At 27.6% G+C, this 16,916-nt stretch overlaps 2 protein-coding genes across 3 annotated transcripts; both read right to left on the bottom strand.

Annotated features, from left to right (window-relative positions):
• Positions 1-518: 518 nt before the first annotated feature.
• LOC126854069 (aminopeptidase N-like) lies at positions 519-6,698 on the bottom strand. 2 transcript variants are annotated; one of them, XM_050600468.1, is made up of 12 exons: positions 6,645-6,698; positions 5,744-6,240; positions 4,812-5,279; positions 4,424-4,607; positions 3,886-4,033; positions 3,555-3,636; positions 2,744-3,111; positions 2,038-2,318; positions 1,657-1,844; positions 1,221-1,526; positions 1,058-1,127; positions 519-811 (listed from the first exon to the last, which is right to left on the bottom strand). In XM_050600468.1, the coding sequence occupies exons 1-12, from the start codon at positions 6,645-6,647 to the stop codon at positions 641-643; spliced, it is 2,766 nt and encodes a 921-aa protein (XP_050456425.1). In that variant the 5' UTR covers positions 6,648-6,698; the 3' UTR covers positions 519-640. The 2 variants fall into 2 exon arrangements, with proteins under 2 accessions (XP_050456425.1, XP_050456426.1); XM_050600469.1 differs by lacking the exon at positions 6,645-6,698 and having other exon boundaries at positions 5,744-6,028; positions 6,109-6,241.
• Positions 6,699-7,385: 687 nt separating this feature from the next.
• LOC126854093 (adenylate cyclase type 10-like) lies at positions 7,386-16,916 on the bottom strand. The gene is made up of 29 exons (XM_050600487.1): positions 16,895-16,916; positions 16,491-16,625; positions 16,113-16,388; positions 15,795-15,918; positions 15,433-15,593; positions 15,236-15,355; positions 14,915-15,134; positions 14,365-14,668; positions 13,989-14,116; positions 13,775-13,906; positions 13,566-13,671; positions 12,945-13,358; positions 12,577-12,668; positions 12,344-12,467; positions 11,784-11,922; positions 11,397-11,537; positions 11,067-11,216; positions 10,901-10,982; positions 10,515-10,738; positions 10,193-10,348; positions 9,958-10,073; positions 9,566-9,886; positions 9,236-9,375; positions 8,761-9,053; positions 8,427-8,625; positions 8,164-8,357; positions 7,971-8,082; positions 7,599-7,737; positions 7,386-7,529 (listed from the first exon to the last, which is right to left on the bottom strand). The coding sequence occupies exons 1-29, from the start codon at positions 16,914-16,916 to the stop codon at positions 7,386-7,388; spliced, it is 4,908 nt and encodes a 1,635-aa protein (XP_050456444.1).

Below are 16,916 nucleotides of genomic sequence, written 5' to 3'. Positions count from 1 at the left end.
AATAAAAATTAAAAATGGATATCTCAGTCATAACAATAATTAGAAAAATACAATATCAAGTTTCGTGCAAATTATTATAAAATAAAAATGCAAATTTATTATAAGTATCAACAGAATAACTAATAAAAGGCATTAACATCACAAATATTTATGAAACAATATAATTATATATATGCAAATATAAACATCATTATTGAAAATTTTTAATATTAATATATAAAAATTAATATTAATAAAATATTAATATTAATATTAATATTAAAAGTACAAATATTAAAATTAATATTTAAAATTTATATAAATTTTACTTAACATTTACAAAATATTAATTTTAAAATATAATATTTGTATATGTTATCTTCATAAAATGTGATAGTAAATTAAAAATATTAAAATTAATACATTTTTAAGATATTATTCTATTATTTTTATATTTTTAATATTATTATGGATAATATTAAAAATATTAAAAGTAATTAAAATATTAAAGAATAAACAAGAATTAATACCAAGAATTATTACCAAGTTGTATTTAATAATTACTAATAACATAAAAATATAAATAATATACAAACACGATATTAATAATTAAATAAATTTTAAATAAAACATATATAAGCGTTCCAATTATCATTTTTTATTAATTATAAAACATTATGTATGAGTTGTTTGATTGGTCCCTGATTTTCTCCATTTTTTGTAAACTACGGAGATAATTCATCTGATGTTTGATTTCAGACTGGCGTAATTCTATTTTGCGTTGAACACTCGGATTTAGTTGTTGCATATTTTTACTCACGAATCTACTTATCTAGAACAAATTATTCGACATATATTGATAAAAAATAACTTATCGCGTCATAAAGGATATAACATTCATTATAATATTTTTAATTTCTATAGCAATATAATTCTTTTTTATATATACATTATAATATAAATAGATATAGAACAAGATATGTTTAAAATATATACGGCATATATATGTAATGATAAGTCAATTTGATTAAATTAAGTTAATAAATAAATATAAATTATTTAAATTTATATAATTTACCTTGCTGAAATGTTCTTTAGAATTTACATGATTAATAATATACGTTAATACTGCAACTGTACTGATTTTCCTATACAAATAAAACAGCAGAATTATAATTAGTATATGTAATAAACTTTCATATAATTATGAATAATGTATTTACGAAGAGAAACATCATTACCTTGGTTTAACTTTTTTTAACGATTTTAATATTTCGTCTAATACTTCGTTCTTTCTTGCATGCTTTGCAATAATAAAAAAATAAGTATTAATACGGTCTCTGAGATGTAAATTTAAAACACTACTTTCCCTTCCTATCAGTGTAAGAAACACCTGGATCGTTCTAAATTCGTCAGAGCAAGTTAAAGATTTTAAAATTATATCATCACGTGTCTCTTGCCAAAAATGTAACATATCTGTCCAAGTTGAGTCGCTTGCTTTCTTCAAGCCGTTACAATATGTCCATTCCTTCCACCACGGCAAAATTCTGATATTTAGAAACAAGGAAAGAAAATGTTACAAAAATTTAAAATCTGATACATCTCGGTCAAATAAAATATATAAAATATTGCGCGAAATACACAAAACGTAATTATAAGAAAGCTGAGAAAAATTACTTGTGCTGCTTAGGATATTTCAGATGTTGTACCAATGCCTCCTTGGCCATGTGTATACATTCGCGAACATCGAGAATACATGCCCATTTGGCGATCTCCTCCTTTAAAGATTTCGTATGATTACTATCGTGAAGATCATCGTATTCTACATCCAAAAGAATATCATCCAGCATGGGCAATATTTTTCTCTAAAATCGTTAAATAATATGAAATTTTTATATTAGTTTGTGTCGTTGCTTATTAAAGGCACGATATATGCGTATGAGATATACATATAATTTTTTTTGAAATTAATACACAATCGTTGATATAAAATTTATGTTTTATATTCAACAACTTATGGCATATTTCTTATTGACAAAGAAATCCGTCACTATTTACCGTGATTCGTTCAGTTCTTTCTTCCGGAAGCGAAAAAATACTCGATATGCGTTCAAAAGCTTTGATCATAGGATACCATGCAATGTAATCTTTTTCTTTCCATAGATAGTTTGTGAGTTTCCAGAATATGCTAGGAGGAAGTTGTTTTTTTACCATAAAATGAAATGCATCATCGATAATTTGAGCACGATTGAGAACATGTATTTCCGTATATTTTGGAGACTTCAGATAATCCGCAATTTTATTCCAATTTTTAGAATCATAATTAACGCGATAATATCCTGTGAAATAAATTTTTCTGCATTTTCTTTTTGTTTTATATTTAAAGATCACAAAAAGTTGAACAGAAGCTGTGCGTCTCATAAAAAAATGTTTATTTCCTCTATTATGTGCTATCATAAAAAAGATTATAATTTTGTATATAATTATTTATAAAATTATTGTGATACTTGAATGCTGCTCCGGAGAACAGAATTACGTAGAATTTTGTAGAAAATTAAATTGATTTTTTTTTCCAAAAAGTAATAATTGAATTATATGCAAGAATAATTTATGTTAAATTAAACATGACACATTTTATATTTTTACAAAAGATAACACAAATGCACAAAAAAAACATTTACAAATATAATTGTTGGACGTCAAAATGACGTGCACTTGTTATCTGGGATAATAGTAATTAATGTACTTATCAGTTCATATTTACCAGCTTGTTGTAAGTTGGCTATTATCCAACCGTTTTCTTCGTACGGCAAGAAAAATTCGCAATACATAAGATTCTGCGATTTTATCCATTGGCCGTGAGGTAAAAAATTTTGGGAAAAATTGGATTTAGTCTGCGTAGTAATAGTTACAGGTATCCACCAATCCTCATTCTTTATATCAAATTTTTCTAGCCATACTATCACATGTTTAGGATTATCTTGTTCTACTTTTACTACAGGATAATATGTTGTTTTTAACCAAGCAGCCATTTTCCGTGATACATTAAATGTATATTCTTTAAATGGTGACTTATCTAATGCAGTTTGCATAGCGGTCCAAAGATCATTGGGAGTTGCCGATTCAAACATACTAAATTTATAAAAATTAACATTATTAATAGTTAAACACTGGAATAGAAATTGCATTAGAAAAAATAACATTACCACTAATAATTTATTAATGCATTAATTTATGTGATATAATTTATATATATGTAATCAGAAATATAATTTTATTTTGTATTTAGTATACTCTGCACTTATTACGCTTAATTCTCTAATATTTTAATCAGTTGGACAAGCAGCAGGTAATGTATACAAGGGACTCCGGAAATAATGCGTCTAGCAGTACTCGGGGGTGCCTTTCCATACAAAACACCATGGATTAAAGAGGTGTTTTTTTAGCGAATGCGAGTCCCACATAGTCCTGCCGGACAGCTGACGGGATGACATAATGCACTTTCCCCCATACGCAAAAAAAAAACGTTCTGACGTGTAGGTATATATAATTATTATATTAAAATTATTACTTACTGATTATTAAAATATATATTGAGACCTTCTTGAAACACATCAATGGTAAGTATATGTTGCAACATGCGCAATATTGCAGGTACTACAATAATTCATATCATAAATATGTTTAAAATTTATTTTAGCGTCCAAAATTCATGATTTGATAGAGAAAAATTAACTTCATAGAAATTTTATATTTTTTTTTATTTCTTTATAAAACAAACTATGTTCTACTATGTTGTAAATAAATTTATTTAACACTAGTTTCTCCTATTCTTTTAGTCTTCTCTATTCTACAGTTACATTCACGGTTTATAGCTTCGTATGATTATATATTTTTTAGTCTTACCTTTAATGTAACGTGAAAAAGAATTAATTTTGGAAGGACTGTTAATCTGTGATATAAGTGGCTTCATAATTAAATGAGTATCTAAATGGAGAGATTCATGTTGAACTTGGACTACGAACAAATCCAATATCCGAGAATTTGGCAAAATCTGGAAATGAAAGCTTTGATGTTTAATCATATGAATACTCAATCAGAAAAGATGTTTGCATTAGCATTATTATATGAAATTATTATATAATTTATATGTATATATTATGGTATAATTAAATGAAAATTTCTAGTTTAAGATTGAATTAGAAAATTAGATAAGATTAAGATTAAATATTAATTTATATTAAAGAGATTTAATCAGAAAACTCGCTTTAATCTCTTTTTAATAATTTATTAAAAATTGAAAAAAATCTAATGAGAGAGAAATTAGTATTTTGATATCTTTATTTTGATATATTTAATATAACTGATATTATATATGTTGGTTGGCAATTTTAATTTTAACAGATTATATACAAATAATTGAAAATTTTAATATCAAAAAAACCTTATCAATAGCATCTATTCCGAGCAACGTAGCAATACCATCGTTCAGCCAAAGGTAAGACCACCAAGATGGGCTGACCAGATTACCAAACCATTGATGTGCCATTTTACGTGCTACTAAGGAAGCCACTTCTATTTTGCGAGCGAGAGTATCTATTTTTTCACTATACATAATATCTGTTTCTCTAAAAATTATTTATAAGCAATAATAATATAAATATGTACATAAAATCTTTATTAAAAGCACGCAGTTTAAAATATTTTCACTATTTATATAATTATTAATTATATTTTATGTATATTTAATCGAAAATATTAACAAACATAAATATATAAATTAATTCTGCCTTTGAATAAATTAACATTCTTATTAGTTATTTTCATATTACCTATAAAAAATGAGCCCCCAATTTTCCATACCATCGTCTTGGAAACCCGGAATTACAATATGCTTCACTATTAAATTTTTTTTCGAGCTCTTCAATTCAAACGTAGAGTTAAAATGCTGTTTGATATCCTTAGCAACATTTCGTGCAAATTTCATATACTGTCCCGACAGTTGCCTGCACCATATGTTGGCGATTTTTTTTATATATTTATTTGCATACGGATTGCCATTGTAATCGGAAATCATAACTGCTACAAGATAAGTTGGCATTGCAGGAGTAATACGGAAAACCGACCTTATCATGTGATTTTTAGTTTCAAGTCGCTTTTGTAGCGGCATATTCGATTGAGCTATGTAGTTCTTATGATGAAATATTGTAATGCGAAAGACAGCTCTGAATTTCGGCTCATCCCAACATGGAAACATTCGTCGAGCCCCAATTGCTTTGAAATGTGATACAACCAACCATCTAAAATATTTTAATAGCAATCTATCTAAATTGTTCGATACTTTATTTATTATACGCGTAGATTTTATCATCAAAATGTAATTTTATAATTTATGTTTTGTTTCGGAGAGCTCAATATTTTTATTTAATTTTAAGAAGATTTTATTTTGTTCAATAAAATTGTAAAATACAATAAAATTAACTTTTTTTTTGTTTAAGATATTAATGTATTATTACTGCAAAAAAATGTATATAATGTAATGTACTTGTTAGATTCTTTAAGAAATTATTATTTGTTACATTGAAGAGCTATAATTTAAATAATGTTTTATTAAGTCATATTAAGTCATTGTAATATGTGATTTAAAATTTTTGGTGTTATGGAAATCATATTATTGATAATAGTTTGTAAATAATGGTAATGATCAATTTTTACAACATTGTATAAAGATGTTACTATTTTTAACATATTAATATTCGCTCACCCTTTATCTTCTTTTTCATTTATATAAGATGTTTTGTAGAAGACTTCTTCATTATTTGAAATACTTTCAAATTTTATATCTAAAATGTAATTTTCTCTTGATAATATACAATCGAAATAAAAGGTCAAAATGTTCGTTTTGTCATGATATTCGTATTTTATTGGTATGTAGACGGTTTTTGTATTGATTTTTTTTATCAACATAGTTTGACGTATTATTACGTAGGAATGTGCATGCAAACGTATGTTTTGCGTTGGATGAAGAATTTTTATCTTGGTTTTAATTCTGCCGGAGAAATTAAAGATATTTCCATTATCGTCTTGGGTACTTATTGCCAGGCGGACATTATAAAATATTGGTATTACATAGTCCGACAAACGATAATTAACTTCAACGCTGGAATCTTCTTTCCAGTTTGCATTGACAACATAAATGTTGACGAATAATAAGCCGCTGCTCAATAATAGTATTAAAAATCCCATGCCAGTTTTAGGTACCTACCAAAGAACATTTTTTTTAATTAGAAAAAGGTACAAATTTAAATCGTAAAATAGAATATATGGTAGAATTTTTTTTCATCATGATTTTTATATAAGAAAAATAAGAAAAATTTTTTTATCGAAAGGATATACATAATCTACTTAGAAGAAAAATTTAATAATTTATTACACACGATACAATATATTAACGTTACTTTATTTTAATCTGATTATATAATCATATTTAATTATATTGACATTCGCAGTATCATCTATTTCGCGATTACATGCTGACCTAGCGAAATTTTACTAGACTTCTTATAATAGCTTTCTTTGCAACTTATAATAATTATATAATTGAAACATTATATTATGACGAGTCATTAAATCAAAAATAAATATTTACAAAATTGCTATCTTACCATTTCCAGAGAGTATCGAAAACTGTTGATGTTGTTGATGATGTTTCACATTATAACAGATCCGTAATCTCTCGCAATTCTATGTAACAATAACAAGGTCGACGAAGGTTTTATAGATGTTTTGCTGGCAATAAACATAAATCGGAGACAAAACATCACTAGGAGACAACTAACATTACTATTAAATTTATAATACTTTTTTTTTTCAAAACGCACATATATACATAGACCATAAAAATAATTTTTTTTTTTTATAAAGTATTATTTCTCGTCGTTTGTGTCGTAACTTATATTTGTATATTTTGTGTAAAATTAATAGAGAATTTAAATTTAATTAATTTTTTTTATACTTTAATGGATACACAGATGCTTATAAATTTATTGTACAATAGAAAAAAGAATGCAGATTTATTACAAGAGTTTTATATATATAATTATTAAGAATATTAACATAAATATAAAATTAAGCCTAATATATGTAATTATATATATATATATATATATATATATATATATATATAATTATTTAAAATATTAACATAATATAAATATAAAGACAAACCTAATATATGTATGTGAATACACAGATTGAAATTTTTTTTATATTAATAAAAACATCTTATAATAATATTCTTATTATTATATCAATTCTAATATTATAACATATTACTATAATTTACATAAAAATTAAATTTGACAGATATATTTACACACATAACATAACATGTATGTTATAAATATCTAAAAAGAAAATTTCGGTAAAGGAAAGGTAAAAGGTACCATGACTGATTCGTTAATATTTATATCATCTTGTTTATAATCTAATTCAATAGTTTTTTCTTTCCATAAATCTTCATGTATAGAAGACATAGCGCCCATCCAATTCTGAGTAAATAATATAATAAAATTTAATTATCGAAATCACATCAAATTATAATAAAAATTAAATTATACCTGTTGACAATGATTTGCCCATGTATAAATCATTTTGTTATCTACCTTCATAGATAATTTCTTTGTTCGTTGTAGCATATTTACTGCAGCACTTTTTCGCGATTGGATCATATAATAATAAGCTTTCATCAACATATATCTGCAAACATTTTGACATCATAATTACTCCATTAAAAAAAAAGGGAATTAAAATTATAACATTTTTAAAACATAATTTAAAATATTGTATTTTCAAAATATTATTTAAAAGTTTAATATTTGAAATTATGTTGTATATGTGTAATACAGCTTTATAAAGAAAAGTTTATTTTCTTAATTTAATTAAATGCAAATAGATAAAATAGAAAAATTATTTAATAGCTTTTTTAATACCTGGGAATCGCAATTTTTACAATCTTTACCATATTTTGGATATATTTAAATATATTTTTAATTTCCATCATTGTGTTTACCGCGTTGATGTTTCTATTAGTAACTTCCCGCACTGCAAATTTGTAACTTTATTTTGATGACATCAAAATATTGCGTAACGATTGAGCATTCTTATATTTTTTTTTTTTATTACCGTACAAAAGTAGCAGTCCCTCGAGTTTCTTCAAAGCCGTAATCGTAGCCGCCACTTTGTGCTCGTCCACCATACTCTCGGCTGTCACGTTCCTGCTGTTCCAAACAATCATAGCTTCCCACTGCTCTGTTCTAATACTCCTTATATTAATATTTATATATATTAGAATCTCAAGAGCTTTAATTTTAATAAACCTAATAATAATAATTTATTTTTTGATTAATCTTACTTATAATTCGCAAAATAAAGGTTCTCGTATTTACCAGAGCCACATGGAGGTAAAATACCGTCTTTCCGCTTCGGGATCGCGCAGACTGATTATGGACTCCCCTTCTTGAAGATAATATTGTTCGCAATTTTGAAATGAGAGGATTGTAATGCCTGTGTCGAGTTGTATATCAGCGCAAATAGCGTAGTACCATGTGCGGCTCGATTTTTCCAAGTCGTTTTTCGACGCGAATTCTAATATATTAAATTTTTCAATATGTTTTTGTATGCAATTAACGTATATTTAGTCGGTTATATAATTTATTGTATTTGATAGATTCCATTTGTTAATAACTGTTTATTTTGAGCAATTGTGATGACTGAGCTCACCCAATTCTCTCAGCAAAACTACGACTTCTGAATGACGGCGTGAAAGCATAAGCAAGTGCGCTAATCTCGGTAGTATAAGCGTTTTAAGAAATATGGAATCCATGGTTTGCGCCATTCTCGTTACGATAAAGCCGATTCTGATCGCTCTGTTAATCTCTCCTCTCAACCATCGCGAGAAAAATACTCCGGCATAAACTTCAGCGATGCCTTTGAGCTCTTGGAGCTCGAGGAAGTCTCCTTTTTTCGCACATATATCGAGAACCTGTTTTTCCAAATAAGGAATAACTGACCGGCTAAAAAATATTAAAATAATTTAATTATTGTTTTAATAGAAAAAAATATGAGATTTAATAACGCTATAAATCGTAATGGTTTTCTGATATCTGCGGCGGTTATCAATCCGCTAATTTTATGAAATTAAAATGGACTAATTATTTTATCTATAATTATTTAATTATTTTATTTGCCAAGGTACCTTTTTTGATAGACGTGAGCAATAAGCATCATGTTCGTAAACGAAGTGCAAAGCGTGAGAAAATCTCTCGACGACTCTAACGCAGCATTCAAGCTCCATATAGCTGCTAATCTTGCATGTTTTTTCATTCCTTTTGTTCCCTGCAAATATTCATTGATAAGTATAATTTTATCAAATCTCATAAAATTTGATGTAAAATAAGTTTTAGTATTGTAAGAATAATAAGAATGATAAATATGTAAAGCAACAATAATTTGTTTTTTTACAAAAAATAATCTATAACTCTATTAACTCGAATATATCTTTACGAAGCAAAACAATGATTTTTACTCTAAAAACTTCAAACATTTGTGCTAAGCATGTAGCCAATTGCTCGATATAATTTATAGTGAGCTCATCGACAATATCGATTCTCCAAGGCTTCGGACAAATCAGTTTCCATCTTAACAACTCGAGTTGAATTGTCGACTTCAAATTAATTGAAAAGTTGTGTTCTGGAAAATAATAACCCAGACTGTTCATTGCATCGTTCAGTTTTTTGTTCGCTTCGGAAAGCAAACCACTTTCTAGATGGCATCTACCTTGAAGAGTTTGGATTTTTGCGTTGATATAAGACAAGAATATCGATTCTTCTTTGTGAGTTTCAAATATCTGTCATTAAGAATCATTTTTATTCTTTTTTATTTTATTGTTTTTATTCTAGATTTTATTTTTATTATTACTTGTTGAAGCACAACTTCAGCATCATCCAAAAGTCTACGAGCTTGAGGTACATTGTTGTCTGCCAAACAAATCTCCACAAATTCTAGAATTGCCATCAAGATCATGTCTGGCTTTCCTAATAAAAACAAGCAGTTAAATTTATATAAAATAAATAAAAAAGTATGTAATTAAAAAATAAGAAAAATATCTCTCTCTCTTTTTTTCTCTTTCTCTTTCTCCGTTATATTGACTCACCGATTCCTTGACAATGATCCAATATTTGCGCATAGACGGTTGTCAATATAAGATGGCATTGGCAATTGGTAAAATCAACGTTAGAGAAGGTTTTGATTGGCTTCCTGATTTTTCGGAAAATATAGGCACAAAGCGGTGATTTTTCTTCTCCCATGTCTTGTGCAGACAATAAATTTATATATTATTAGAACATAACTAACTCTTTATCATTACAAGATCATTACATGATTTTAAAATCTTTGTAAATTTTAAGATTTTTACATTATAAAATCAGATTCAATCTAGATTCAGAGTTAGTTCAGACTAATTCTATATATAATACCTTTGTCTGCATCTTCTCTCTTGAGAGTGTAAGTCACTTTTTCAAGTTGATACGTTTTAGGAAGCTCAATAGTTGCTCTTCTCCTTTTTATTTCTTGGGCGACTGATTTGCCTAATAATTTTTCAAATTGTAACTCGCCACATGCCATACATCGTCTGACATGTCTTTGAAGAAATTTTAATGCTTTGCTATGTAATTCTATTTTCTGATTTTCTGTGAGTGATCTTCATATATAAAAAAGTAAAATATAATTTTATTAATGTTTAGTTTTAGTATTATTAGATTTTAAGTATTACATATTTAATAAAATTTAAGAAGGACAATTTAAGATATCTCAATATTGATCATTAATTATAATTATATGGCAATAATAAAATTGTCAATACCTGTAAGTAGTCTCGCGAAACATTGACATTTTGAAATGGATCAAACCGCAAGATGCGTATCGCGGCAAGTCAATTAGTTCATCTGGATAAATTTTACTTTCATCATTATAAAGAATTTTAACAAGGCACATGATCTTTTTATACAAACTTTTTTAAAAATATATACCTTGTATTATGAGGCCTATACAATCGCATTCAATTTCTGTATTTCTGCTAATTTTTTTTATATTTCTGTAAAATACCAGTGGCCTACCACTCGTAGTGAAATCACCCCCCGCGCATCCAAAAATTCGAATTTCGAAGAGTTTCTGGATGGCTGCGATAAAAATAGATATTATTTTAAACAGTTTTCTTTTTGTTTTCTTTTAATCATATATACGTCCGTAGTTAAACCGCGTAATTATTAATAAAAAAAAAAAAAAAATGATATATGATCTATACTTCACTTCGATTTAGAAGATTATTATGTAAATTTGCATTTTCTTGATCTGTTTACCAAGTCCAATTTCTCTAATAGATTTGTCTGCCATTAGATACCGTAGCATATCTCTATTAACAATTTCTCCCAACACTGATGCACATTTTAGTAATAGTTGATCCAATGGTGTTAACGAGTCGAAGAGTTTCAAGATCATTACTGGCATCATAAAACATACAATTGTATTATAATCAATTGTAATTGTTTTATATAGACGAATAGATATCCAATGTGTCTATAAAATAGTAAAACTATATATATTATATATATATATATATATATATATATATATATATAATTATTTATATAAATAAAGAAAAAAATTATATTATAAAAATATATTGTTAAAAATTTTAGAATTTCATGCGTCAATTAATAAATAAGTAATAATTAATAATTTTTTACCGTCCATTGTCATCTCAGCATCTGTCTCTTCTGGTACATAATCTTTCGCAAATTTGCAAACGGCAATTTTTTCTTCATTATCAATTGCATCTGATTTGTGAATCTCGACCCGTTGCAAATGTAACGCTATTGGACCATTCTAAAATTAAAATAATATTATTATTATACTTATTAACCACTTGTTAATTACTTGTTATAGAATTATTGAGAAAAAATTCCTCTGTTTCTCGAAAACTTGTCCGATACATCTGCCATCTATCTGAACGATCTTCTTCGTTATCACCGTTTTTTTTCACGATGTCCTCTGAAACAAATCTAAACAATTTTTGATTGGCATACATTTGAAATAATTTTATACTCAAACTATTAATTTAATATATTAATATTATATTTGCAATTAACTATTTCTCCCGTATTATTAAATTTAAAATTTGGCTTTTATGTAGTTCTACACTATATTAAAATAAAAAATTTTTATTTTATTTGAAAAAGTATTATCGAATAAATTAAAATCTGAAATTAAAATTTAACCTTTTTAGCATATTAATGGGAGGGAGTACATAACCCATTTCTTCGGCTATCGTTTTGCGTATATGCACTATCAAAATGCTGCCAGATTGCGTAAGGCTTACCAGATAACTCTCTATCCATCCTGGATTACCGAAACTTTTTTCTTGAATCAATCTAGAGAAACAAGAAAACATATACACAGATGCACAAAAAAAGCAGATAATGATCCATATATCTTCTATTCTTTTTGACAAATATTATTTGCGTATTTAAAATGACTAACTTTTCAAGTTCAGGAGGAATTCCGTACACCTGAAGGAACTGACATGCTAGTGCTGCATGATACCACTTATCTATATAACTCAATTCAACAATCTGTTAATAAAAAGACAATTTATGTGTACGTTTTTTTTTTACTAAATCATAAAACATAAAGAAAAAATATATATATTATGTTAAAAAACAGATTTTAAATGTAATTGCTATTTTTTATCATATGAATCATTTTTTTTATCCAAATATAAACCAAATTTTTCACAATACATGGAATATAAAATAATAAAAAATAATATTCATATAAACAGTTAAGAAAATATAATACTTTTAAGTAAAATAGTTTATTTTATTTTATTTTTTAATTGATATTCATACTTGTGCTTTTTTTAAAATGCCAGGATGCATTTCATATTCTTCGCCGAACTTGTGTCCAATACTAAGAACAAAGAAGATGTTCCGCCTGGTCAGCGTAGGAAATAATAACATGGATTCATTATCTCCGTACTGAATGTCATCAATGATCATCACCCATAGTTCCTTGAAGCAATTTTTCAGCAGCTTCAGCAGAAACTTTTTCAACATTTTGCGCTTTTGCTGCATGGATAGAGCCGTGTAATGTTGACTCATCGCGAAATGAACGTTGAAGGGCTGATTGAGAACGCAGAGAAACTCGGGTTCGCGTATTTGGCCTAGTTCTGACATCAATCTTTCCTCACGTTCTCTCGGGCTAGTAGTGATGTGGAAATTCAGTGGCTTAGAGAAGATCATGTGGATCAAATTATAAGAAGCCTGTGTTAAGAGAGAAACTATTGATTTTCATCTAGTTTAGCATCAATCTTTAAAGTTTGATTTGAAGAATTAATGACATAAATATTAAATAAATAAATAGTTATATTAACAAGATTTTTAACCAGAATATAAAAAAAAAAAATTATTTTTACGTGTGCTTCTGAAATCATAAATTAAATTAAATAAAAGCAAAAAAATTTTGTCAACCTTAGCATCGTTCGTCATCAGAGAGATATAATTGTATGATATATCTGTGGGGATATCCTGTGCTATTTCATCCAATAATCTTGTTTTGCCGATTCTCGGCTCGCCTCTGATAATTAAGAATTTTTTTAGCATTATTAAAAATATTTAATACTTATGAAAATTAAAAATATTTATATAAATATTAATAAGAAGATTAAATTAAAATTTACTTTATAATTAATTTATTATAATCAAGCTTTAACTGCTGCATTTTGCGCTTCCTAATAAAATATTCTATCATATTCGTTAACATTTCTTGAAAAACTTTGATCTCTGCTTCTCGACCGAGCAAAGGATAATTACTCCATGTTACAGGTGCAGTAAATCTGCAACAATGCAACTTGTCGCATTAATGAGAAATTCTACAAAAATAATAATAATTACTTTATCTGTTCCTGAAACTCATACACAGGGCCAACGTTCGTGATTCCTTTCAGATGTCTCGGCTCTTGCAATATAAAATGCTTCGCTTCGAGACGAGAATGAAGAAAGCTCTCACGATCGCACACCACCTAAAAAAATAAAGATTACGTTAGTCTAAAAGAACTAAATCGTGTGTTTATGTTACTTTTAAACGTTACTTTTAAATGTTAAAACTTGTTCTGCTAAAAAATAATCTATACCAATTCTAATTTTTAATTTAATTTTTAATTATAACTAAAAATTTATCTACTTAGCATAATGTAATTAAGATATATGCATACAATTAAAATAAAAACGGAGAGCAAATTATCTTATTATATTTCTCTAATTCAGTTACTTTGTTATTGTATGCGACCATCAAACGTGCCGCTTTATTCACTGACATTCCGATCACGGTATATTCCCTTCGTAATACGTGACCGATCACACCGCAATATGTCATTCCAGTGGTAACGGCAATTGTTACGGATTTTATATTGCTCATCGCTAAAAGATCCTGCCGCAGTCTGCTGGCGCATCTCAATCCGATCTGCGATTCCAACTCATGTTTGTCGCCTCGTAATCCGAATACGCAAAGGAATAGCAGGTCCTTGTCAAAGAGAGATGTCTTGTTGACGCATCCGTGCATTTCGTTGACTAGCCTTGATAAAAAATATTGTTAATTATGCACGTTTAAAACATAACTACCGGAAAATCTTTCAAATTATTTTTATTCAACAAATTGTTATAATAAATAAAATTAATACACTAATATAATGAATAAATTTATTCGCAGCTTGACGCATATATATGTGAACAAAACTGTGTAATAATAAATATAGCTGCTTTTAATATAATTATAAATAATTAAAAAAAATAGAAAGTAATGATTTTGTAATTGCGCTTACTCGCAGACTAATCTATAAGTCTTGTTCACAAGCGAAATCAATCTTTCCTTATATACATTCGCCGTAATGACGTTGATGAAAAGTATGACTACTTGTCTCATTTCTGTAAGATGCTCTAATGGCTCGTCCAATTCCACGGATCGTATCACTGGTCTGGGGATGTAGCTTCTCAATGCATCTTTCAATCGTGCTTTAGCTGCCTTGATGACTTTGGGCCTCACTGCACAATTCGTAATTGTCGGATATAATCTTCATATCAAAATGATGTAAAGGAGAATATTACGATGAGGATGTTGTACATTTTTATTCTCTATAACTCACGACTATAATCGACTTGTTCAAAATCATGTTCCTTAAAATTATCGTCTATCTGATCCGTTAAAGTTATACTACTCGGTTCGGCATCAAATAAAGTATAATCTCGATCTAAATCTTCGTTTTCTAATGATTGAAATTATGCGCATTATTATTTGAAAAATTTAATATTTTTCTTCTTTAATGAATATGAAATTACGTGCCATCTTCAATATCATTTTGTATATCTTGCGTTTTAGACTGATACCACATTGCCGAGCAGGCTATGATCAGGGTGTGTTTACCATCCGGTAAACTTTCGTAGATATATTCATTGGGATTCGCCCATTGCCAGCTACTAGATACCACGAGAATATCGCCTCCCCTAGATAAAAGTTGTAATATTAATTTGGCATTTTTTTATCATTATTTCTATAAAAAACAATAAAGTGTAATAGATAAATTAAAAGAATATTATTGACATACAATGATTCTCACATATAAATTTAAAAATACAGATATAAAAGTAAGTAAATAATTTTTATTTTTTGACAATGTATGAGAAATTAAAAGTTTGTAATATTACCGACATAAACCTTCGGCAAATTTTACATCCCAAACAGGCTTCCCAGTGATAACATAATATGACAATGTTTCTGGATCACCAATAGACGTGAAATACGTTTTTCCAGAAGCAATGGCAAGTTTTACTATGAAAAATATAATAAAAACTTAATAATTTATAATGAATCTTTAGAAATTGTCAGTTTTTATACTTATATAAAAAGAATATAAATTTTTCAATTACTAAATTTTAATATAATTTAATTCATAATTTTTATAATGTCAAGCTTTTAAAATGCTAAAATTCGACACTTTTGCCGAATTTTTAGCGCATTTGAACCTTTGAGAGTTACGCCAACGTCGGTTTCATAAGTTCCAAAATGTTTTTGTATGACACACGCGGTTTGCATTGCCTCTGTCGCGATATCGCGCATAAGTATTCCTTTTTGAAGCTTCCACATTACTATGAACGCGTCGCCGGAAAATTTCACCACGTCTCCGTTATGCGAGAGAATTTCCTGCACCATCGCACCGATGTAGCTGTTCAAGGTTTCCGATAATTTGGATGGACCGCCGACACCGGTTTTCGTATATTTTTCCGTGAGATCTGTAAAGCCTGCCCGCGTAGAATTAAAATTACGCCTGATAATATGATAATGATATTAATTGTGCACAAGTAATATATAAAAATCGGACAAAGGGCTGGATGATCCCCAACCTGAAATGTCACCGAGCAACAACGTCGTTTGATATTCCCTGGTTTCATAAGTATCATAATGATCAAGGATCTCATCGGGACACATAGATGCGAATATTTTAGTATGTTGCTCCAATCGAAAACGCGAGACTCGATCTGCATTATAGATTGTCAATTAAGCACATCTCAATTTTTATTATAATAAATTATAAATTAAATATCTTGTTCATGACATTATTGATATATACATGTTCAATATATTTTATATTGTGCTACTGTATATTCAGCACGATCTTTATAATTTTATATTACATCGAAATCGGTAATCAAATTAAAAAATAATTGATAAACTATGTTTCTATGCAAAATGTAAATTAGGTTACATTTTAATTCAAACGTAATTTTTTTGGTATTAATCAACTTACTTTTTATTCCTAAAGAATTCAT

The sequence above is a fragment of the Cataglyphis hispanica genome, chromosome 13, assembly GCF_021464435.1.
Source record: "Cataglyphis hispanica isolate Lineage 1 chromosome 13, ULB_Chis1_1.0, whole genome shotgun sequence".
NCBI lineage: Eukaryota > Metazoa > Arthropoda > Insecta > Hymenoptera > Formicidae > Cataglyphis > Cataglyphis hispanica.
Note: the sequence above shows the minus strand (reverse complement) of the source record. Positions and strands in the feature narration are given on the sequence as shown.